This window comes from Nicotiana tabacum, chromosome 21 (genome assembly GCF_000715075.1).
Source record: "Nicotiana tabacum cultivar K326 chromosome 21, ASM71507v2, whole genome shotgun sequence".
Taxonomy (NCBI): domain Eukaryota; kingdom Viridiplantae; phylum Streptophyta; class Magnoliopsida; order Solanales; family Solanaceae; genus Nicotiana; species Nicotiana tabacum.
In genome coordinates, this window is record NC_134100.1 from 95,838,616 (window position 1) to 95,864,041 (window position 25,426).

A 25,426-nucleotide genomic window follows, 5' to 3' on the forward strand; every position below is an offset into this window, starting at 1 on the left:
GTCATAAAAACCTACTACTAACAGAAAGTAAGTATACGTGTCAATACTACTGTTATGAACACTCTAGACTATCTACTATACTACCTTAATTCTCGACCTCCATACCTTCCTATCAAGGAGATGAAGCTGCGCCGTGTCTTGCCTAATCACCTATCTCCACCTCTTATTTGGCCTACCTTTACCTCTCCGTAGGCCCTTTAGTGTCAAACTCTCACACCTCCTTACCGGAGCGTATGTGCTCCTCCTTCTCACTTGACCAAACTATCTAAGCCGCGCTCCCCGCATGTTATCCTCAATATAGGCCACACCCACTTTATCGCGAATAAACTAATTTCTGATTCTATCACGATTTTTACAATTATAAAAAAATATAATTTATTCAATTAAATCGAAATTTAAGCAATGCTCTTCCTAATACTATAGTATAAGTTAAATTAACGTTTTAACTCTATATTACTTATCAAAAAACCAATTAAAAATGGAACTAGAACTACAAATATAGAAAAGACTAACGTCTCGAGGCATAAAAATAAGACCGTTGAACCGGAGACTGTAAATTTCCAAAAGAGAAAAAGCTGGTGCCTTTACTTCTTCCATACTAAAACCCTAAAACTAGGGTTTTTCCCGCTTTCTTCTTCCACCCATTTCGCTGCACCAGCGAGAGGAGCACGCTCAGAAAACTAGGATTTATTTTTTATAGTTCCGGCGAAGAAAGCTGAAAAAGCTGAGATTAACGGAGAAACAATGGTTTCTGCGAAGAATTTGTTATCATTAATCGAATCTACCTTATTGGGACCCACCCCTCCTACGCCATCGCAGCGGATTGAGCTGCTTCACGCCATTCGTCATTCTCTTCCTTCTCTTCAAAACCTACTTTCCTATCCGGTAAATTTCTATTCTATACATTTATTTAATCGATTTAAGTTATATAGTATAAAGATATTTTTTACGCTATCAGGTTGTCAATTGATGCTTATCATATGAATTTGGTCAGTATTTACCTTAAAAATGACATGATTGTTTAAATATTTACTATCATTGAATTTTAACATGTAATAGCAAGTTAATTATCATACTTAGTAGGTTTCCAATTGATAATCATAATATAAGTTTACTTGTAATTCCCTTAAAAATGACCTGATTGTGCAAATATTTTCTACACTGTCAGTTAATCTTGACCTGTGATAGCGAGTTAGACAGTTAGTTACCCTATTTACTGCCAATTGATGCTTATCATATTAATTTACTTGTGATTACCTAAAAAATGACATGACTGTGTAAATATTATCTAGACTGTTAGTGCATAGAACTTAAACTCTTATTTGGTATGTTAGTGTAGCTATTGAACTAAATCTTTACACTGTAAATGTAAAGATTCTTTTTAAACTGTCAGTGACTTTTTACTTGTGAAAACAAGTTCGTTTCCAGTTTTACCAGATTACCCAATTAATGTTTATGAACAGATTTACCTGTAATTACCTGATAAGTGACCCATTCGTGTGAATTATTTTTTCACTTGACAGTAATATGGAAGAATTATTGTGAAAGAATGACTGTGTTAAGTATTAAGCATGTGGATTTTGGTGTGCATAGATTTATTGAAATCATGATTGTTCTGGACGGATATGACATGGTTTGCGAAAGTTGGTAGTTTCTCAACATGTGAAGAAGTTCATTTCCATTTTCCTAAGTACTTGGTAATTTGTATAATTGCCAGGGATATTGTAATTCAGTTTTCTGAGTTTGTTTGTGTTTAAATATTGAAATTTTATAGCTTTGTCCAGAGTTCAGTGACCAAGTTTACATTTCTTCTTAATATGTAGCCCCCCAAACCCTCGGACCGAGTTCAAGTCCAGTCCAAAGAAGTGAGGCTTCCGGATTCTGGGCCAATCTCACTGGATGATCAGGATGTTCAAATTGTGAGTTGCATCCCGTGTTGTATTCTCCTTGTGTCCTGTGTAGTTAATTCATGATCTTTCTTAAAGGATTCTTCTATCATTACTTTCAAATCATCATTATCATTTGGAACATAGAACAGGACAGTCAAAACTTTTTATGCTAAGTTTACTGTTAATGCCTGCTATAAATATTTCCTGAAGAACTGAGGGTCTCAAGTTAACTGGCCATGGAAGATAATCTGGAAGGCCATTCCACCCCCAAGAACTGCTTGTTTCACTTGGATTGCCATTCACGAAGCTTGTTTAACTCAAGACAATTTGCAGAAGAGAGGCCTACCGATGTGCAGCAGATGTTCTCTTTGTGAAAAGGATAATGAAACAGTTAATCATATACTGCTACTTTGCACCTTCACGGTGCAGATTTAGTCACTGTGCATAGACACGTTTTTGAGTTCAATGGGCTATGCCAGGGAGTTTACACTTGTTTGTGCAGATGGTATAGACAGTCATTTTCCAAAGGCAAACAGTTCTAGGATGCTGTTCCTGCTTGCATAATCTGGAATATCTGGTTGGAGAGAAATAAGAGGTGCTTTAATGATAGGATGGATAGCATTTCACTTGTCATATTGATGTTTAAAAAGTCTCTGTTTATGGGGTAGGAGAGTATTGTATCTGATTTTGACTCTTTGCTAGACCTTCTGCATTCCTTCAATCTATAGAAGGATGCCCTCTTTTCTGATGTAACTTCTCAGTACCTTGTTGGTACTTTTTAAAATAAAATCTTACCTTTTCATTGAAAAAGAAGAAGTCTTCACTGGCCTCGCCGGACCGTGTCCTGACCTATTGCAATCCCTAATGTCAAGTCTAGTCCATGTAGGTATGAGATGAATTGTATGAGATGAATTCAAGCAAGATCTTCTGATGCACTTATTGGAGATAGTGATAGGAGAAATATTAGAGTAAGAGCGTTGGAGGAAGAGGAAGACAGAGGTTACTTAGAGTGAACTAAATAAATTATTGTGGTCACTTCTTGCTTCGTGGTTAATGTTGCCTAGATAGAGAAAAATATAAGCATTGTATTTGTCTTACCAATCACTATTTCTATTTTTGTCTGGATTAAACTGTGTGTCTGTGTGTGTATATGTATCTATAATGGTGGAGTTTTAAACATATTATAACTGCTTTGTTGCTGAAGAGGGTTCATTCTATATCTCTGTGTGCATATTTTGAATTTTTCTCTTTTTACATTTGTTCTGGTGTAGCAAACCATTTGCATAGTCTCATCCTATGTTACTTTTAGGCCCTGAAGTTGAGTAATGATCTACATCTTAATGAAATAGACTCTGTTCGGTTGCTTGTTTCTGCCAACCAAGAGGTATGTCATTCTCTTTACTTGTTTGTCTTGTTGTATTTTGAAATTTTTTTGGTAATTATTTTGCTCATTGCGATGAGCAATGTACAATTTATAGGGTTCTAGTTTGCTAAGTGATGGAATTCATTGTAAGAGGTTTGATGATAAAAGAACTAAACAGAAGTCTTATAAGCTAAACATGCAGCACTGAATTTAGTATTTAAGTTGTATGCTTCATCCGTCCAATATATTATGGGCAAAATTTTTTCTTTTCAATGCGACGCTATTGTACTTTTTTGTGACCGTTCCGGCAACACTGCGCCCATGTGATCGTTTCCTGGTGGCGGTGCACCTCTTTGTGGTAGCCGTTTTAGCAGCAATGACTACTATTCCAGCAACCTTTTCATCAACTTTTTCTGGCATTCCTCTAAATACTTATCAAGCTACTTTAGCACAAGTTCAAACTTAATGATTTCATGAAGATTTGCGTCCACATACCTGTTGAATTTTCGGTAATTGAGAGATTCGTTTCTGTTTGTACTTTAAGAAGCACTTTATTTTCTTCCTTATAAAAAAAAAGCACTTTCTTATCTTGTGCGATTATCAGTGACTATCCAACGGGAAAACTGCAACTTCGATTTTCTTCTTGTTGATTATTCCTCAGCAATTGTACAATTTAGGCATCTTTGATAGGGTATATATTGATGTTGTAAGATTAGAGCCGTGTATACACGTGATATCCAAAATGTAGAGAGCCTATTGACAGTATAGTTTGAGGGGCCATACCGACAGTCTAGAAGAGCATTGACAATATTGTGTATATATTTTTAAATGTTATGTTATAATAACCAGATTTCAAAGCTTTGAAATTTTTTAAAGTTAAAAAGAAAAGCTTTCTTGTATGCTCATGGACAATTTCAATGGGAGTTTCTCCTTTTTTCTTTTCACATAACCTGTTGTGTATTCTTTGTTATTTGATTGTTAAACCATAATCCCTCATCCTTGCAACAAATCCATCATCTAGCAAGGTTTTTGATCTGAAGAGTATTCTTTTTTACTTTATCTCTCCACCATTCAATTTGAAGGGTTCTCTCCGTTGCTTCATATCCCATCGCTAATGTGTTTAATGAACCCAAAATGAATCAAGGCTGAACGTGATTGGTGCTTGTGTCCTCATTGTGTTAATTCTTCTTTACGTTGTTAGAATACGTTGGGCTGAAGCAGTGGCGCTGTTCGTTTGACGTCTTAACTGGATTGTCCTTTCCGGTTTGACGATCAGCATTGGGCCTCTTTAACCTCGGCCGATCCTTTTCTCACTTCTTAGCCTCTTACTTGTAGCCTAAGTCGGTACCTCTGCACTAACTCAATTGTCTAAATCTGAAATTCGAGGTCAGTTTATGCTTCAATAACTCTTTTGTATTGTAATTTTGTATGTTGGACTCTGTTTATGCCTCCTTAGTGGAAATTTGCAGTGTTTTCCTCGTTTATTCCTCTCCGGTATTGGAAAATTGGCCTTGTGTCCTTTCTGAACAATTGTTTTTGCCACCTCTAGTGTCTATCCTTATTGGAACAATGTAGTCTCACTGACCCTTGTGCATGGTGATCATCTACTCGATAGTGTCTTTCTAGTTACCGCCAGCAGTTGCACCTGGGATTGATTTTTAGGCCTCCTTGTATCTTTGTTTGGAGGAAGCCTCAAGTTCTCTCACCTTTTAAACAGTTGGTTTGACCAAAGGTGTAGCTGAAGTCTTTTTAGTCTCATTTTAACAGCTCTAGGTTGTTGATTGACTTGATGCAACTGGCAATTCGAGACCACCAGTCTATAACAGAGAATTTCCATCATTCTCTTGCTTTTCCACTTTGATCATCTTTTTCCTTTGATCTTGATGGGAACGAAAAATTGAGATATATCTCATTCACGTCTCTCAGCTTGATGCTGGCCGAGAGTCCCACTTAGCTTTAACTCATCTTTCTATTTCGTCCTTGCTGGCTACCTCCAATGAGATTTCACCATAACGACCAATCTAAAGATTTTTTTGGAGATCACTGTTGACTTTCCTTGAGATTGCGTCGACATATGTCAAATTCTTCCTCTCCCTTGCATGTATGAACTTTTGATCTTCTAGCTATTGGAACATTGTCGAGGTTGGACGTTATTTTTAGAAACAATGCATTACAAGCAACTCCCTCTTTCTACAATTTTTTCAATCGTGCTCTCAAATTAGCCCACCCAGTGTTGAGTCTTAGATTTGGAATGATCTAGACGCGCTTCCCTTCCATTACGGAGCTTCCACCCTTAAAAATCTTCCAAAAGAGTTGAAGTTCCGTGTCACATGATATTCATAAAGATCAGGCGTTCTGTTCTGGTTCCACTAGATTTACCCTTCTTCAATGCTTGCTTTGATGTATCACAACCCCATCAATAGTTTGATCTGTCTAGAGATTCTGTTCACTGAGCCATGTATGTCTATGTCTGACGTTTTAAACCATAATGTGGACTGCTCAATAATCTTGAACGTTTCAATGAATGAGGTTTTTCTCTCTCTAGACATCTCTCTGACTTAAATACATAAAGATCAGGCGTTCTGTTCTGGGTCCGCTAGATTTACCCTTCTTCAATGCTTGCTTTGATGTATCACAACCCCATCAATAGTTTGATCTGTCTAGAGATTCTGTTGACTGAGCCATGTATGTCTATGTCTGACGTTTTAAACCATAATGTGGACTGCTCAATAATCTTGAACGTTTCAATGAATGAGGTTTTTCTCTCTCTAGACATCTCTCTGACTTAAATACATCTGGTTTTAGGAGTTGAATTGGGTTTTCAACCACCTCCTCCTAAGTTCCTTTCGGCACACAAGTTTTCTTATGTTACTATTTTTTTGACCAATTTTCGCCCTCACTTTCCAATTGTTGATGCATGCAGTGGGGATTATTGGGACGTGAGCCATTAGAGATATTCCGCCTTGCAGCTGGACTGTGGTATACAGAGAGAAGAGATCTTATAACAGCACTTTACACACTGTTGAGGGTAAACCTCATTCTCAGTTTCAAGGAATGGAGATTTATCTCTTGTTATCTGCTTGTTAGATATGACTAAAGTGATTTTGCAGGCTGTTGTCCTTGACCAAGGACTTGAACCTGATCTTGTGGCAGATGTTCAGAGATTTTTGGACGATCTCATTAATGCTGGAGTTAGAAAGCGGTTGATTTCTCTCATAAAGGTTGTTAGATTAACTTAGTTTGTCTTTCATGTCTATCCCTTTGAGTTACATCTTTTCATATTTTGAGAATCTTCAGAGCTTAGATAGAGACTTTTTTTTCCCGGTGAGTATCTTATTTGTGTATGTTTTCCTTCAACTCAATCATTTTTTGTCCTGTTAGTTTAAAGTGTGAAAAAGTCATGATTTTGCTGGAAAGTATCTTCCAGTGTCATCTCAATTAAATTTCAGGTTATTTCGAAACATAGGGCAGTTGTCCTGTTCCCTATTAAACTGAGAACGTTCCTCAATACTTTACCTTATCAATTAAAAAAAAATGAGAATGTTTCCTAAGTGCATGTGATCATGTGAGTTTATAATTTGTTCGCTGTTCATTTTGACAGAAGTGAGGTGAATGAATATATGCTGATGGTTTCTTGATATTATATCTTGAGTATACTTTTAGGAACTCAATCGCGAGGAACCAGCCGGTTTGGGGGGGCCTAACTGTGAACGCTATATTCTTGATTCAAGAGGAGCATTGGTGGAAAGGAGGGCTGTTGTTTCCAGGGAAAGGCTCATTCTGGCTCATTGCCTTGTCCTTTCTGTTTTGGTTGTCCGTGCAAGTACGTTATGAATGTTTATATTTTGATCTTCTCTTTCTTTGTTCACTCCAAAAATCATAGAAGTTATTTTTTATTAGGACATACATATAGTAGCTCTGTTATTTTTATTTTTGATTGCGCGGGTTAGTAAATGAGTGGCTACATTTTGATTTGCAGTTTATGTGCACTCCAGAAAGGATATAGTTAAGCAAGTGTAGTTTTTGATTAGGAGTTGCTCTCTTAGCTCCCTGTTTGTGCTTAAGTCTGTTTTGTTATGCCTTTCTGTTTCTAGGCTTCTATCGTTTTCGTGCATCATCAAATGGCAAAATGGAGCTGCATTATAATGAGGGCTTATCCTTTCTTCATTCTACTTGGGCTTTTGAATGGTTTCGGGTAAAGATGTTTGTGCCTTAGATGATTTCAGGGTAAATCCTATATCGGACCATTTGGAGGGTTAATCATTCATATATTTTCTTATTCTTCTTGACGATGGCTGGTTACAACTTGTTTGTGCATAACCAAAATGAGTTTTCATGTTCAAGAGGCCTGGTGTTTTATACCATGAACACTTAGCTAACCTAGTTTAGTCACATCGTTATAGAAGACCCCATGCTCATAATATCAGCCATATGTTTCTGAAGTTATACGCTGTATGCTAATAAATGTTAGTTAAATGTTTTTGAAGTTATTTATGTTGGAGTCCAACCATTCCTTATCTGCTATACGTGCTTGTCTGGCCTTATTTTTGTGCATATGACTCCAAAATTGAAGTGAGAACATCCTCAATGTGCATTTGCATTGGAATAGAAGAGACTGGATTCATTCTATTTTTAAATTAATGTTGTGGTTTTCCCCTTACCAACTGCCCAAGCCTCGGTGGGCAGAATTACATGGTACCAGTGCTGGTAGGAGGTAGAAGGTACTGGTCTGAACTCTGCCGTTATAGAAAAGAAATGTAGTGGTTCCCCCCTTTATGATTCGTTGTATGACTTTGTCCCCCTGAATGGATCTACTTTTACTGAAGCTTCCAATGTGCTTTGAACAGCAGAAAATGAAGCAATGCTCCTTAGCCAGTGTTTCTGTTTTCAATGTAGTCAGGAAAAAGCATATATGCGTGGACAGCTCCACACCTCGTTTATTCTCCTTTAAAAGCAATATAGTTATTCTGTAATGTAGTTACTTTTCTCTTTTACCACTGAAAAGTAACTATCTATTTCTTTTTGTAGGCCCTAAAGATGTGAAGGATGTCTTTTCTGCTCTAAAGGATAGTGCAGCAGGGCTTAGTGGTGGCACTGACACTTTAAGGCATCAGGTTTTCGCAGCTTCTGGCCATGGTTCTCTCAAGCTTAATGATGAATAATTGGTTATGAAATCGAAAAGAGTAATATTGTAGTGGTTGAGCTGGGAAATTAAGCATTAGATCTTATGCGTTTAATTGATGGTCCTTTTTTAGCCGTATCTTTTCACATAAGAACCATGTAGCTTCTCCAAGTGCCACTTTATGCTCACTTGTCATTTATTATTAACCAGATCGTATTTCATTTTCGCCAGAATTGGATTTTAAAGTTCAGCCTGTTTCTATATGCCATCTCATCTTTTGTGCCATTTAAAGGTTCCAAATCTTCTGATTCTGTGGTTTTTGGCTCTATGATTATCCAGCTTTAGATTTTCTTTTCATTCTCCGTTTCTTTTTCAAATGCTGAATAGAGGACAGAAACTAAGTATTTTTATCTCGATTGCATGCCATGTACCCTCCAGCTATCCTTTTTCTTATTCTTCAGTATTTTGCTCTATACTTTTATCTGATCCTGCTTTGAAAAAACTGCAGATAACATATAGTCTTCTCTTCTCTCTTGTGGTGGCCCTCATATCAGATGCATTGAGTGCAGTACCTGATAAAACATCTGTCTTGTCTCGTGATGCTTCCTTTAGACATGAATTCCAGGAATCTGTAAGCAGACAACCATTTTTAAATGTTTGACACCAACATTGTGTCATTTTCAAAACCCTCTATCACTTTTCTTCTAGGTAATGGTCGCCGGGAAAGATGCTGTTGTTGAGGGCTATGTTGATTGCTTAAGGAGTTCGTGGGTTGTACATCTAATGTTAATACATGACGGGCTTGATGCAAAAGACACAGCAGCAAGTGCTTCGTCAAATAATGATATAAGGAACATCTATTCATGCTTGGAAGTTATATTCTCCAACAATGTCTTCCAGTCTTGGCTGAATAAGATCCTCCTAACTCCTGCCTATCAGGTGAAAATTGACTTGTTGTATCTGATTAAGGAACTGCTGATTGTTTTTCTTAGCCATTCTCCTTACCAATCATTGTTTTGGGTCTGATCATGACATTTGATTTACTTGTCATATTATCTCGTTGACGAGTTCTTACCCGCCAGTGATGACTAAGTTTTTCTCATTGATCAGCCATATTATGTAACTTGTAATTAGAGTTAGTCTGATTCTTTATTAAGAATTATCATTAGTCTCATTGGCATGGGTAATGGCATTCTCCTGTTGTTTTTTTTTGTTCTAAGACAAGTATGCAATTTTGCTATAATAAATGTAGGACAAATCTGAATCTGTTACTTTGGGATTAGCTTATGGCCGAGGAGTGAAGGAAAACGTTTAAGCTATAGTAACTTGGTAATGGTAAGAGTAGTTGATGGTTTGCAGCGCACAAGAAAATTTGATTAGGTTAATGTGTACGTAATGTATTCTATTTCTTGTGGCTTTGAGAGTCTCTCGCCAGCAACAGTTAGCTTTGTTTGTCCTGAGTGTTTCTGACCAAGCAAAGATAGTGAATTTGCTGGCCAAGGATTTAGAGGTGCTGGGAAAATTGAACGATGAGGATGGGATAAAGTTCCGGTGATCACTCCTGGCTGTTTCTGGTCCAGCAGAATGATTTCGATGGGAAAGGAAGAGATCCAAACTGAATGCGTGGACAAATTGAATAATGTTTTGATCATTTCTTTCTCCGGTATGAGGTACTGCTTCGGAATTAGCTGTAGTGCTTGTGAGCGTGAGACACATTGGAATGATATGTTCAAGCAGTGCAGATTGGATATTGAAGATTCTATAGCCGATCCCAACTTATTTTGCGATCTAGGCTCTGTTACCAGTCTCAAAAGAATGTTTGCGGTTTAGGCTTAATTGTTGTTGCTGTTGCACTATGAACTGGCATTCAGAGCGATAAGGGGAGAAAAAGCAAGATAAAAACATGATCAGTTGATGTTTCCTTAATTTCTAGTGCTGCCGATTCGTTCCCAAGTATTTATTTATTTCTTTGTTTTTCAAGAATGATACACAGATACTTTTGGAGATGTATGAACCAGAACAACATTTTTATGATTTAAGGCAACATGAAAGTCTTCTTTCGCACTCCCTTTGGGTTCTAATTGTCTTGTTTTTAAGTAACTATATATTTTCAAAAGTAGGGAAAACGGCCAAAAGGAAAAACATAGATGAAATGTGGAAGAAACATAGGGCTAATAATTGAAGAATGCGAGTATTAACGAAAGAGCTGTGAATAATTTGAAGTGGAGTAGGACATTAGATTTACTTATGTCCTAAAATTTTATTTGGGCGCATAACGGGTAACTTCCTATTGGCTCAAAGCCTCAAGATATTTTTAATAGGTTAAGAATGACTTTGTAATTTGTCGTGAAGATATAGGGAAGAAGAGAGTGCTCATTGAATTGATTGAATAACAATGTATAAGAAGGGCTCCGTATGTGGGAGTCTTGAACTATGTATATTATTTTAACTAGTAATTCACTCTTTAAGTGATTGAAGTAATTTATTCTACTGCTAAATACAAAATATTTTAGGCATTGTAGGGAAAATATTACTCCATTGTTCCTTTATATATGACCTCTTTCCTTTTTAATTTGTTAAAAAAAAGAACGATACTTTTCTATATTTTGAAATATTTTAACTTTAAACTTCTTATTTTTCCTTAATAACATGCTTTTATAGCCATAGAAATGTCATGGTATGTTTAAGACCGCAAGTTCTTAGGGTTCTTTTTGATAATGTGTTTTTCATCTGAGCATTAAATTTGCGGTTACACCTTGAGTGTCACTTTTGGAGACTTACACCTTGAGTGCCCCAAGGAAAGTGGCTTCCATGGCCCTGTGGGGTGTGGTATGTCTAACTGGTGTCTTTTAATTCTTAAATTTAACTTACTTCTTTTTTCAGTTTTCCTTTTTTCGGGAAGTTCGAAACTATTAATCTTCCTCAAATGAGTACGGGTTTTGTGTTTAGAAATGTTATATAATTGTCCATTAGTTCTCCTGAAACTAAAGGCCAACCAGCATATACCCAATATAGGAATCTAATGCTTTTAGGAAACAACTTTGGGCTTTAATAGGAATCTGTCAGACTTGGGAAATGATATTTTGGAATGTGAATGTCTAAAATAGCAAAAGGTGTTTTACATATGTCCGATGGTTTTTATGTGTAATAGCTCGGGTGAAGAAGTGGACCATCTTCTTTTACATTGTTGGGTAGCATCTCACTTGTGGTTGGAAACTTTGTTGCTCAGATCCTTCAAAGATGTCGCCGGGTGCGTGTCCGGTCATTCGAAGGCTATGCATTTTTGGAGGGTGTGACACGGATGCGGCGGTTTTTTTGAGGATCCGAACAACATAGCTGGAAAACACTAGGATGGTTTGGAATTCAGTGGGTGATGCCAATTGTTAAAGAGTGATGTTTAGCTGGACTTTTAGAAGACGTAAGAGAAGACGCAGGGCGTGGGATGTTGCTTCACTAGCACTTATATGGGTCGTATGAGTGAAATAGAAAAGTTTAGGAGTAGCGAATGATTTTGTACCGTTCAAGTAGCCTCTTATCCCTTATTTCTTATGGTGCACTCACGGGGTTCTTATAGTAGAAAAGATTGGCTCTCGTTCTTAGAAAGCCACATATTTTTGTTAGGTTTTCTACTTTTTGGTATGCTACTTGTATACAAGCTTTTTTCCCCTTCATTAATAAAATTTATTACTTTTATCAAAAGAAAAACAAAAACTAGCAAAAGACCTCATCACTTTAATGCTTCCAGGTTTCCACATAATGTACTGATTATTGGTTGCTAGCCTACTGCCACTTCTTAGGTAATTTATGTTGTTATTTCTTTTTGTTCACTGTCTCAATGCCTTGTGATCATTCACCTAGCCTTAAGATATTTTATTCCTGTAGCTTGTCATGTATTGATGGCAGCATATAATTTTGAGCTGTATAACAAATAGATGTTACTGGTAGCAGATTATGCTAGTTGGTTGACCCAACTTTTATATGTGTATTCCTTCCATTTTGTAATTATCTCAAGTTTCTTTTCTATTTTCATGGGCAGAATGACGATGAGGATATGATCTACATGTACAATGCTTATTTGCACAAGATGATAACTTGCCTTTTGTCTCATCCACTGGCCAAGGACAAGGTTTGTTTAGTTTCTTTTCTGCAGTGATTCTAATTTCTTTTGAGGGTAGATGGTTGAAATTGCCTCTAAAAAAGAAGTTATGTTTGTTATTTTCTCCCAATTATGTACTTCATTTCTTTTTAAGGCGTGATGTGCAGTTAAAGGAGTCTGAATCATACTTTGCTTGCTGTCCATTTACCAAGTGGGAAGTTAGAAATTGGTGACTTCCTCATTTCCTTTCAATTTTTTACTCACTCTTTTATTCCAGGTTAAAGAAGCAAAAGAGAAGGCTATGTCGGCACTTAGTCCGTACCGCTTGTCTACGTCACATGATTATACTGTGGATGGAATTGGACATTTTCAAAATGCCACTGAACCAGCGCCACAAACTTTTGTCTCTCTCTTGGAGTTTGTGAGTGAAATTTATCAGGTTAGTGCCGTTTGCTGTTTTTTTTCCTCGGTGGGTGGGTGAGTGGGGAGGTTTCATCTTGGGTAGGCGGTGTTAACTTATTGTTTTTTGTGTGATGCTGATGTTCTCTTTGTGTTGGAGTCTTCTGTTACATAGTGGGTTTTTTGGGGAAGACATTATCAATGTTTGCTGTACTGGTAGTCTCTTAGCTACTGAGTTTTGCCTGGTTTCTTAATTTAAGCACTGGAAAGACTTAACACTATGCTGTTACCGCAATCAGTAAATGATTTAAGACTATCTTGGGGTATAATCAAGCATAGGCAACATAAATAAAGACCCGGCTTCTTTTTGACAAGGCACAATAGCGCAAAATGGCCGCCCTTGCTCAATTTGGCTGACCTTGAGCTGAAGTTTTCCTTGTATGGGAGTCTTTTGTTACATACAATGTTATCAAAGGCTCGGTTGAGTTGCAATTAAACCCTGAAGCTCAGTTAAAGCTGAGGTATGCGCTTCGCCTCTCTTAGGTGGCACTTTAATGTTGGTGGTAAGGTGATAAGGATGCACCTCATCACCTATGTTGCTCGGACTCTCCGAAAATGTCGACGGGTGCGTGTCTGATCCTCCAAAAGTAGTGCATTTTGGAGTATCCGACACGGGTGTGGCAGCTGTTTTGAAAAGTCCGCGCAATATAGCTCATCACCCGGGGACTCTTCTTTAAGTGGTCATCAATAGACAAAATATTGATGGTAATCTAATATATTAATTGTTAAAAAACGTTATGGATGAAATTTTAGTAATCAATAATAAGAGAGTAAAAATTTAGTATAAGAAAACTAGCTTAAAAATTAAACTACGTTTGTCCACCTGAATCAAAAGTTCAAAATGGGTTTTAAACTGATGGGCATGATTTTTACTTCATATATTGTGCTTTGTTATAATTTTTTTTTTCAAATTATTTTATCCAAACAATAAATGTTTGTGTTTGTAGTTCTTTTTCTTGCATTACATATATAAATTTCTTTTTTTTTTTTCATTAGTCCCATTCTTTTTTTTCCATTAGTGGACCTTTTGTTGTAGATGTCAAACATTGCTGTTCACTGTACTGTGCTTTTTTGCTTTTGGCTACTCTAATTACATAGTGGACCTTTTGTTGTAGATGTCAAACATTGATGTTCACTGTACCTATGATCTCTGAGATATTGAGCTTGTCTGGTTTCTTTATTTAAGCACTTAAACAGATTTAACGCTATGCTGTTAGCAGCAGTGGTATTAAACGCCATTGCTTCGTAGTTTAAAGCGACGTCAAACAAGGAGTTTTTCCTTCATGGCAATGCCATGCGCTTCAAAGAAGTGTGTACTTTAAATAATGACGCATAATGTGATCCAAAAAACAAAGCATTGTTTTTTGAATGTATGTGGGATGCTAAATTTAGTTATTTTAATTGCGCTTTGATTATTATAGTACTAAATTCAAGTATGTTTGGTCTTTTCTATATTTTCCATAGTTTGGGTTACTTCAAAGAGTCTTTTATTCATTTTGCTTTGCTATATTAAGGAATGATTTAAGACTATCATGGGGTAGAACTAAGCGTAGGGCATAGGCAACACAAATAAAGACTAGAATTCTTTTTTGATAAGTTAGGTAGTTAGCCTCACTAAGAGAGTGCTGAAGTATGTACTGAGAGTTATGTACTGAGAGTGAGGGCCATCTTTCTTGTAACTATGTACTATCTAATTCTCTAAGTAAAAGTTAGGATCTACTTTTTGAGCCCTCAAAGATCCTCAAATTTATGCCCAAGTGATTCCTAGAATAGATCATGAAAAGCATGCTTGTGTAACCAAAACTTGTGTACTGTATCAATTGATACCTTTTACATATTTTAGGCTGTTAAAGGGAAGTCGATCTGCACTGTTGCATGACTCCTTATTACAAGGTAATCTATCTTCTTAAACCTGTTACGAAGTGAGATTGACCCGTTCCAGTAGATGTTTTATGTATTTTTTGAAGGCCGTTAAGGATTGTTTCATCGACGTCGGGGTACATGGTGTCTGCATTGTCTTGAGGTAATTTTAGTGAGTCTCTGTTAAGAATGAGGTTGTGGTGACGAAACTAAAGTTGTGGCATCACAGTCAATGAAGTTGGAATTAAAGCCCTGGAAGATCAAGACCTTATGGTGTGACTTAGTGGTCAATGAAATGGGTGCAAACCTTGAAAAGCAGGGTTTAAATCCATTAGAGATAAAAAAACACTAACTGATTTCTTCCCGTCTAGCTAAGCTTTAGTAGATAGAGTTACTCCGTACCTGCGCTGGTGGGAGGTAGTAAATACTCGGTGGAATAATCGAGGTGTGCAGATGCTGGACCGTGTACCACCGTTATAAAAAAAAGAAAGCAATGGAAGACCAAGATTCGAATCCCAGTAGATACAGAATTGCTGGGTTATTTCTTCCCATCTGCCTAAGCTTTGGTGGGGCATTGGTTATGCTGTACTGATAGGAGGATACAAGTATCCAGTGAAGCTGTCAAGATGCATGCAAGATGGCCCTCTCACAACTCACAACCATTATTTTAAAAGAAGTTAAAAAACATGAAATTGTGGAGACAGAAGTTACAAATTGCTTTTTCTTGTTCCATCTTTCTTGTGTTCTTTTCCCCCGTATGATTGTTATCGTCTTACTTTGACTTCCTTGTCTGTGATCTTTCATTAGAGAGAACCCGAGTTGCTGTCTGGTAATGATGTTCTATGGACATTTGTCAACTTTGCCGGGGAGGATCACACTAACTTTCAAACACTTGTAGCATTTTTGAGAATGCTGAGTACCTTGGTAAGTAAGTTTGGCTATATTGTCAAGTTGGTAAAAGTTTCATACCTTCTAATGAGATAAGCATGCTTCAACTAAGTCTTGTGATTGTCATGCATCTAACCCAGGCTTCTAGTGCTGAGGGTGCTTCCAAAGTTTTTGAGTTACTTCAGGGAAAGACATTCCGTTCTATCGGATGGAGCACTTTATTTGATTGTTTATCAATTTATGAGGAAAAGTTCAAACAAGCTGTGCAAAGTCCTGGCGCAGTTTTGCCAGAGATACAGGAAGGAGATGCCAAAGCACTTGTTGCTTACTTGAATGTTCTGCAGAAGGTGAGTGATATCACTGGCCTAGCTCATTTTTGTCTATGTTCTTTACAGTTTTCACTTTATAGACTAGAATGTAATGTGGTGGAAACGTTATCTCCTTTGTGTCTCAACTAATTTCATGTCTTAATTTTGGGGAGCCTTTGCATGGGAACATATCTTCAGTTATATATTCAAAATTACCTAGGTATTTAGCCTCCACGAAGTCTGAAACTCCCTGCATTTTATATGTGTACTACTTTGGCTTTATGTAAAAACATCACGTTGCACTCTTTCTGTGAAAAATAATCGATAATCAGTTTTTGGTGGGAAGCCCTGGTAGTTTCTAATGAATGTTGGGTACTATAAACTGCAAACCTCGTGGTTAAATTAATTTTATAATATCTTAGAGAATTGGATAAATAATAGGCTTCTGATATTTATTTAATCAGTTAATTTTTAATTCATAGTTAATTTTCTCAACTTCGTTTTTGATAAGGAGAATCCCCGAGGGCCAGCGGTGCTAGGTTGGAAACTCGGTGGATAATGGGCCCGGCCCTCTACCCTTCTCCACTTAAATATCAGGCTTTTGTCTACTTTAGGATTCGAACCCGTGACGTGCGCCTACACATGTACCACTAGACTAAAAGCCCTGGGGACTGGGGGCAGTTAATTTTCTCAACATAACCTACTTATAGTTAGTGTGGTCTAACAAATTTTGTAAGATGCTAATTGTTTTGATAGCAGGTTAGAGATAATAGAGATACCTCTGTTTAGCTAAAAAGGCCGGCGGAGGAACAGCTTTTGTACCTCAACTAAACCCTATAATGCACTGAGATAGAGATGAAATAATATTTTGTATGGAAGGTCATGGATTTTTCTCTCTCAAGTGATTAATCAAGAGATCTCTCAACATCTGATTTTGATTTATTTTTAGGAGATTGTAACGGAAATTCAGTCTATGTACGCTTTTCTGCTCCGGTGCGCGGATATAACAGACTTGAGATGATTTTTTGTGTGGTGCAGGTTGTTGAAAACGCGAATCCCGTAGAAAGGAAGAATTGGTTCCCTGATATCGAGCCGTTGTTCAAGCTCCTTGGTTATGAAAATGTCCCTCCCTATCTTAAGGCAAGTCCTCTATTTTCTCGTCTCTTTTGGTTCAGTTGCTCTTTCAGTTTCATGCTTATATGTTGCCACTGAGTTCTGCTACTAATTATTTTTGTGCCTGTGATTAATAGGGTGCATTAAGAAATGCGATAGCTACTTTTGTTCAAGTATCACCAGTTATGAAAGATACAACTTGGAGGTATTTAGAGCAATATGATCTACCTGTAGTTGTTGGGAATACAACACAACCCTTGACAACACAGGTTGGTGTGTCTGTGTTATTTTATTGGATTGGCAGTCTATGTGTCTTGTTTTTTATATATAATAAAGTAATCATTTTATTATATAGTTGGGAAAATCCCGTGTACAAGAGGTCAAGCTATTTGATTAAGTAGAGCTCGATTCTGTTGGATCTGTATTGCTGGGAGGGGTTGGAATGGGTGGGTGGCCGGTGGAATAAATTAAAAGATTAGACCATCACTCTGCTTGAATGAAGTTGCAATTTTGGGTTTTCTGATAAGGCGACTGCTTTTCATGGTCTAATGTATTGACATTTGCCTTCCCAAGGCAATTCCTTATTCTCTCCCATCTTCCCTCTGTTTCGTCTATTTTTAAAGGGGAACTATCTCATCCAAAACTTGTTTCTTGCAGGTTTATGATATGCGATTTGAGCTGAATGAAATAGAAGCTAGAAGGGAGCAATATCCTTCAACTATATCATTCATTAACTTGTTGAATACACTTATTGCCGCTGAAAATGATGTTAGTGATAGAGGGCATAGGTATTGGGCTTTTAGCGATTACATGTACCATAACATGGTTTCTAGTTAATATTTTTCGGGAATTGTATCATTTCTCATTCCGAGTTACACCTCTGCAGATTCATTGGCATCTTTAAATTCATTTATGATCATGTCTTTGGGCCATTCCCACAGAGAGCTTATGCTGATCCGTGTGAAAAGTGGCAACTTGTCATAGCTTGCCTCAAACATTTCCAGATGTAAGTCTTTATCTCAATTTCCTCTATGGCCCTTTGTACATTTTTTTATCTTTTTCTCTCTTGGGCCTTGTCTATGAGGGGTTTAAGATTTACTCATAGATTTATGAAAGAAGTTGCTGACTTTCATGTCCAATAATGTTATATGCAGGATGCTGAGCATGTATAGTATCAGAGATGAGGATATTGACAGTGTCGTGGACCAATCTCAGCTATCAGAAGCAGGGCAATCTACGCCGCTGCAGATGCAGCTGCCTTTAATAGAATTGATGAAAGTATTACTTCCTCAAACTACTCTGTTACTTTACTTTAGTGTCTCTTTGTCCTGTTGATGCAATCTGATTTTGTTTTAGTGTCTCTTTGTCCTATTCATATCTAGTAAGTATTTGCTATTATTTGTATGCTATAAGTTACTATTGCCATACTTATCGTTGGCAACATGAGTTATGTAAATTCTTTTTGCTGTTACGCAGGATTTTATGAGTGGTAAAACAGTGTTTTGGAATATCATGAGTATTCTTTCACCAGGAGTCAATTATCTAATCGGTGAACGAACAAGTCAAATTTACGGGCAACTTCTTGAAAAAGCTGTCCTGCTTTCTCTGGAAATTGTAAATCTCGTATTGGAGAAAGATTTAGCTGTGTCTGATTTTTGGCGTCCTTTGTATCAAGTAAGGATCCTAAACTTCATCTCGAGTTTCCTGCCTTTTGTTTTCTGTAGCCTGACCTCCACTGGAAGAAGCTGCTAACTTGAATGAATATAATGTTTTGCTAATTTTAGTGTAACCACTATTCACAGATTACTGCCTATACCTATTGTAAAGTGTCATAGTTGTTGTTTTCTTTGCAACTAGTTAAAACGGTCTAGCATAGATGCTGTCACTTTGGTCTGATATATGTAGTGACTGTTCATGTTAATTCACACTACCCGTTTTTATTTTTATTCAGATTATTTTATTTATTCTATGTTTGTTCATAATAAAACTTGTCAATACCAAAAGTTTTTGTCTTTGTTTTACATGATGGGAAATTTAATGAAATAATTTGTTGGGTCAATGGTTGTCTATAATTTTGACAATATTTTTCTCATACCTTAAAATGGAGAATAATTGTGTCCCCCTGAGGGCAGATGTTATTTTCTGTGAGAAATCTGCTTGATTATTCCCTCAAGCTACTGGGATTAAATAGTGAGCAGCATAGTTGTTCACCAATTTTATTCATCCCAATTGAATGAACATGATGAATAATTTCAAGGTTTGGAAACTGTTTTTCGTGAGAACATTACATCATCCGAACAGAGATGGCGAATCTAATTAAGAGCCATCGCTTCGTCGTTTAAAGCGTTGAAGAGATGTGGAACGTGGGGTTATTGCTTCATTGATAAAGCCATGTGCTTTAGAGAAGTTTGGGCTTCAAACAATGGTGCACAAAGTGTGATTCTAATCAGAATTGGTCGCTCTTTTGAATCTGAGCTTTGAGGAGTTGGATTAACCTCGGCATTACTGTATATTGGATGCTGAAATCAATTAGACTTTAATTTAGTTTCTCAAAAAAATTAGTTTTTGTTATGTTTGATTATGTTTGATATACTTTAGTTTCTCATAATTGTGCATTTGCCTTTGTAGAAGCATGCGCTTTTCTTCTCGCTTTTGGCTTCGAGCACTATGAATCTTGTCGCTTTGTTGTGCTTTTAGCTTTTAAAAAAATTGGGCTGGGAAATGATTAAGCAAATCATTCACTACAGGTGGTTACTGGTTAGTGTAGAGCGGCCAATATAGGGCTGTAGATATTAAAACAAAACCAATCATAAGATACTGAATCTAGGACGGGTTATTTTAAATTATCAGAAAAGAAGATGATGTTTGGAAATTTCACAATCTGTAACTCTTGACGCACTTTCTTAGTTCTGTTATATTAAATGATTTAGAATCTGGTTTCTTGAATGTCTTGGCTAGGTTTTTTGGTATATATTCTAGGTCTCTTACACTACACTTCTTATAGATGGGTAGCTGCCACCCCTTTTTTGCTGTATTTTCTGCTAATACAATTTCTTTTTTCCTTAGAGACCTTGTAATGTTATTTGTTAATAAGATTTTATGCAAGCATGTTAATTTTTGAACCTTTTTCAAGTGGACACTGGTTCCATAGTGGCCAGAACATACAGGAATAGTTTTGGCCATGCTTTTAGTTTTACTTACTATCAATGCCACTTTACAGGGTAACATGTTGTCTTTGCCACTAGCAGCACTATTTGATGTTCAATTCTCGAGTAGTTACAGGTGTTTCCGTGGAAGAACATTAGGGAAATATTTTCGTAGATGGAGAGTAAATGATATTAAACGAATCAATGTTACTACAATGAATATTCTTAAAATGAAACATGTTGCACGTGATTATGTGTATGCACTAAAACTTATACTCCCTCTGTTTCAATTTATGTGAACCTATTTCCTTTTTAGTCCGTGCCAAAAAGAATGACCTCTTCCCTTATTTGGAAACAATTTACCTTTATGCAATGATTTAGAGCCACACAAAATATATGTGCCTCATTTTACACCACAAATTCAAAAGTCTTCTCTCTTTTCTTAAACTACGTGCCCAGTCAAATGGATTCACATAAATTGAAACGGAGGGAGTATATGATTTGGTCGAGTTGTTTGGCTGCATATTCTTACCTTCTTTTGCTGTCATCTCATTGTCTAACTGGTGGTTCTTGTTTATGCAGCCTCTGGATGTCATTCTCTCACAAGATCAGAACCAAGTTGTGGCTTTATTGGAGTATGTCAGATATGATTTGCAGCCCCGTGTTCAACAATCCTCTATCAAAATAATGAACATCCTAAGGTAATACTTTCATCCTCGCCTTTTCATTTCTACTTCCTTAGCCCCAAATGTTTGTCATTCTCTTAGTTCCAATTGTTCAAACAACATGATTAAATGCATTGATTGAAGTTCTGTTCCTTCACGCCAATGATATTTCTGTTACCAACTCAAATGTGGGCATTTACCTTTTACAGTTCCCACCTTTTTTCTTTCCCTTCTAATTAGTTTTTACTGAAAGCACAAACTATTTTAGGGCAATCGAAAGAAGAAATGTAGCATCATATTTAGAATTAAGAAAGGATGCATTGTCTCATGTTACAGTACCAATTTCTGACGTTGATGGTGCTTTATGGCAGTTCTCGCATGGTTGGACTTGTTCAGTTGCTCATAAAATCCAATGCTGCAGGGAGCTTGATTGAGGATTATGCTGCCTGCTTAGAGCTGCGATCTGAAGAATGTCAAATTATTGAGGACTCCCGTGAAGATTCAGGTGTTCTCATACTGCAAGTAAGTTCCTGGATCTAAGACCTTCAGAATTGGAAGGTGAGAAGATTTTAATCTAGCAAATAGGGATCCTGTATTCTGTAGCCAAGTTTCACTGGACTGATGGGAATGACGGAGAAGGATGCAATATAGAATAGTTGGTAGAAGGGCAAAAAGTGCCATCAAATGACTGGAATGTTTAACTGAAACATTGAATTAGGTGGAATCTGTATTCTTTTTTACTTGGTATGATACTGTATAATTGTAACCCTAATCTACTTAAACAATGTACTATTAGAGGAACTTGAACTTTCTAGTTTAACTTCGAAGAAGGGAATGCATTGCTATATGCAGAATATGCATTGCTATATGCAGAATATGCAAATAAAATGATTTTTTTTTTTTTTTTTTTGAGATGGTAACATTTTGTATATTATAATAAAATCAGTACATAGGTTGTACTGAAACCGTATTTATAAGTGAGTAGCCAAAAGAAAAAAAACTTGGACCTCAGACCTAACAAGATTCTAAGACATCTAGGATTGAAACAATATCTTCTGCGTAGATCTGGTTACACCAAAAGCAAAAAAGCAAAACACAATTAAGCTTGATCTTCTGCACATAATTTCTTCTATCCTCAAAACATCTGGAATTCCTTTCTTTCCAGATTGTCCACCAAATACATGCTGGGATAGTTCTCCATCTATCTCTGTCTCTTGCTCCAGTTTCAGCTTCATCCCAACTGAAAAGAACTTTAGTAATCTTACTAGGCATTGTCCAAGCTATGCCCCTGAGATTAATAAAGATCTTCCATAACTGGTCAGTTATCTTGCAATGTAAAAATATATGGCTAATTGTCTCAACATCTTCTCCACATAAGTGACATCTTGAGCACAATTAAATCCCTCTCTTTATAAGATTGTCTTGTGTCAGAACAGCCTCCTTTGCTAGTAACCAAGAAAAACATGCCACCTTATAGGGAATCTTGATTTTCCATATATGCTTCCAAGGCCAGTTATTAATCTGCTGGCTAGCTTGATTCAGGATTTTGTATGATGTATTCACCTTATAGATGCCACTGTTATTTCTTTGGCACCTTATTGTGTCCACCCCACTCTGTAAACCTATGAATTTTTCCAGATGTTTGTAAAATGAGTTATTTTTGAGAAACTATGATTAAAAACAATCAATAGCATCAATTTCTAAGAACTTGCTATGGTAATTGCATATGTTGATCGAATATCTTAGTTCCTCATTAACAATATATATTTAGAAATGGTAATATTATGTGTTCCCTTGGGATGTCAAGATAAGTGTCTGCCCGCTATGATGTGTTATAGTTCTGCAGTTAGCTTTTATAACTGTTTAGTGTTGTCAAAGGCGCGCTTAAGCCCTGAAGCGAGGCTCAAAACATGTTGAGCGCTTCGCCTTGCTTTGGGGCCGCTTCAGTGTCGCATCAAGGCTATAAGGCATACTTTTCCTTGCCAATGAATGTAAGCCTGAAAAGGCGACACTAAACAATTGATATTTCATTTTATCATAATTCTTTTTCAACTTTTTTTGTCTGCATATGTGTTAATCATGCTTATAATTATTGGTCTTGGACTACATATATATATTTTTGCTTTTTCTCCTGTTGCGCCTTTTTTCACTAAAACCCACGCTTTATTTGCGCTTTGTAAAGATATGGCACTTGGGCCTAACTCAACCCCAAAAGCTAGCTCATGAGGGAAAGATTGCCCAAGTCCATATAAGGAGATCACTAGTCCATTTCCCAACCAATGTGAGACTCTAACCCACTCTAACACCCCCTCGCACGCCCAGACCACCAACTGGAGCGTGGACAATATATCACAGGGTCCCAAACGGGAATGAACCTGGCTCTGATACCGTGTAAAGATATGGCACTTGGGCCTCCTAACTCAACCCCAAAAGCTAGCTCATGAGGGGAGGAATGCCCAAGTCCATATAAGGAGACCACTAGTCCATTCCCCAACCAATGTGGGACTCTAACCTACTCTTATAACACGCTAAAAGGCCCAACAGACCTTGGAGCTTTTTTGCGCTTTTCGCCTTTGATAACACTGTAACTGTTATGTGCTTTCAATTTCACATATTTCTGCATTTTATATTTGTAACCTATACATTTATTTTTCCTTACAAAATGTAGCATGCCCTTTCTCTCCTTCGCGAGTTTTTTGAGTCCTGATCCCTAATTTAAATATTAAGCTTCCCTGTGTCTTGTTTATTAGTTTGAAGTTCTTTCCTTTTTTAATAAAGGTGTGAAGTTCTCTTTTTTCTTTCTTTAGGCAATCATAATCAGTGGGTTCCTGAACTTGGAACGTTAAGAAGAAATTAAGTTGTAGTGTTGTACTCCCTCTATCCCAATTTATGTGACACTATTTCCTTTTAGTCTGTCCCAAAAAGAATGACACCTTTTTATATTCAGGAACAATTTACCTTAAAACTTCTCATTTTACCCTTAATGAGATGGCTTATAGCCACATAAATTTCTAAGGCTTGTTTTAGACCACAAGTTTCAAAATCAATCTTTCTTCCTTCCTTTTTTTCTTTCTTTCTTAAACTCCGTGCCCAGTCAAACACCATCACATAAATTTGGATTGAGGGAGTACCTTTTTCCAAAGCTTCTGGTTCCTTGAACGACTTTGCCTTATCTGTTTGAATAAAAAGAGATGTTCTTACTTAGGCATAGATGTAGCATCCTGAAAAGTATTTGTAACTACAGTCAAATACATGCTGGAATACCGGCATGTATTTGGTGTACCGTATGGAAGGAAAGAAATGCCAGATGTTTCGAAGCCAAAGAATGCTCAATCCAGCAAATCAAATTTAAGCGTACACTTTTGTTTTCATTTTTGTGCAAAAAGGAATTCGTAGAAGAAGCAGAATCAATACTTAGCCTCTTAGAATCCCTATAAGATTAGAATAAGATTTATAAGATTAGAATAGGATTTTGTTTTGTTATTTGTTCACTTGTATGTAATTCAGCATTTTCTTAGTGCTGCTGATTTTATAAAACTTTCCATTTCTCAAAAACTATACTCAAATACAGATGTATTTCTTCGCTTTCTTTTTGGTGTAATATGGCTTCATTTAATGATGTAGAAGCCATGATTGTTTGAGCACATTACCTGACATGTAGTGGTGCTATATTGTACATACTCACCAGCATTGACTTGATGTTGGATATCAATAAAATCTTCTTTTTCCAATCAAAAAATTAATTAGTACTTTTAATTATCTTCACTTTTGATTTTAAAGAATGAAATCGGTCAAAGCTAGTGCTCTTTTCCTTCTATTTTCTTCTAAATTTTGGTTAGGATCATTGACTGATTCTCCGGTTTCAATTGCAGCTACTTATTGATAATATTAGCCGGCCTGCCCCGAATATCGCACATCTATTACTCAAATTTGATGTTGATAGCCCTGTGGAGAGGACCATGCTTCAGCCAAAATTTCACTATAGGTTCTATTCAATTGACATGTTTTTTCTATTCCCGTGCCCCTTTGTTTACTCAAGGGCTTGAAATTCCTTTCTTTCTACTGCAGTTGCTTGAAGGTCATTCTTGATGTGATGGAGAATCTTTTGAAGACTGATGTCAATGCTTTGCTCCATGAATTTGCATTTCAGGTTTGAATGGTTTGACCATCGTATTGCATTGTAATTTGTATGTTCTTGTTTAATGCCTTTTCATGTGAAAAGGGATTGTCTAATGACTTTAAGCCGCAGAGGCTTTGTCAGTCTATATTCTTGAAAACTGCTATAACTCCTTTAACTTTGGCGTGCTTATAATTGGTTACTATATGCAGCTTCTTTATGAGTTATGTACAGATCCCCTGACTTGTGGTCCTATGATGGATTTGTTAAGCACCAAAAAGTATTGGTTTTTTGTGAAGGTGCATATCAACTAATACATAGATTGAAATTATGTTATCTATTCACATTTTAGAAAAACTTTCTTCTTGATCAATGTTGTCTCAGTTGTTTGTTTAAATTT

General features: G+C 36.7%; 1 protein-coding gene across 1 annotated transcript in view; it reads left to right on the forward strand.

Annotated features, from left to right (window-relative positions):
- Positions 1-520: 520 nt before the first annotated feature.
- Positions 521-25,426, forward strand: part of LOC107810594 (nuclear pore complex protein NUP205) — a 40,204-nt gene continuing 15,298 nt past the window's right edge. Inside the window, exons 1-24 of the mRNA XM_016635391.2 lie at positions 521-885; positions 1,824-1,919; positions 3,199-3,273; positions 6,176-6,280; positions 6,363-6,473; positions 6,916-7,075; positions 8,281-8,366; positions 8,883-9,005; positions 9,083-9,313; positions 12,411-12,500; positions 12,748-12,909; positions 15,597-15,713; positions 15,818-16,024; positions 17,024-17,125; positions 17,236-17,367; positions 17,756-17,886; positions 17,985-18,104; positions 18,253-18,376; positions 18,575-18,772; positions 20,827-20,945; positions 21,281-21,431; positions 24,782-24,894; positions 24,978-25,059; positions 25,239-25,325. Of these exons, the coding sequence (XP_016490877.2) occupies positions 745-885; positions 1,824-1,919; positions 3,199-3,273; positions 6,176-6,280; positions 6,363-6,473; positions 6,916-7,075; positions 8,281-8,366; positions 8,883-9,005; positions 9,083-9,313; positions 12,411-12,500; positions 12,748-12,909; positions 15,597-15,713; positions 15,818-16,024; positions 17,024-17,125; positions 17,236-17,367; positions 17,756-17,886; positions 17,985-18,104; positions 18,253-18,376; positions 18,575-18,772; positions 20,827-20,945; positions 21,281-21,431; positions 24,782-24,894; positions 24,978-25,059; positions 25,239-25,325 (3,063 nt within the window). The 5' untranslated portion in view covers positions 521-744. The remainder of the gene's footprint in view (positions 886-1,823; positions 1,920-3,198; positions 3,274-6,175; positions 6,281-6,362; positions 6,474-6,915; positions 7,076-8,280; positions 8,367-8,882; positions 9,006-9,082; positions 9,314-12,410; positions 12,501-12,747; positions 12,910-15,596; positions 15,714-15,817; positions 16,025-17,023; positions 17,126-17,235; positions 17,368-17,755; positions 17,887-17,984; positions 18,105-18,252; positions 18,377-18,574; positions 18,773-20,826; positions 20,946-21,280; positions 21,432-24,781; positions 24,895-24,977; positions 25,060-25,238; positions 25,326-25,426) is intronic.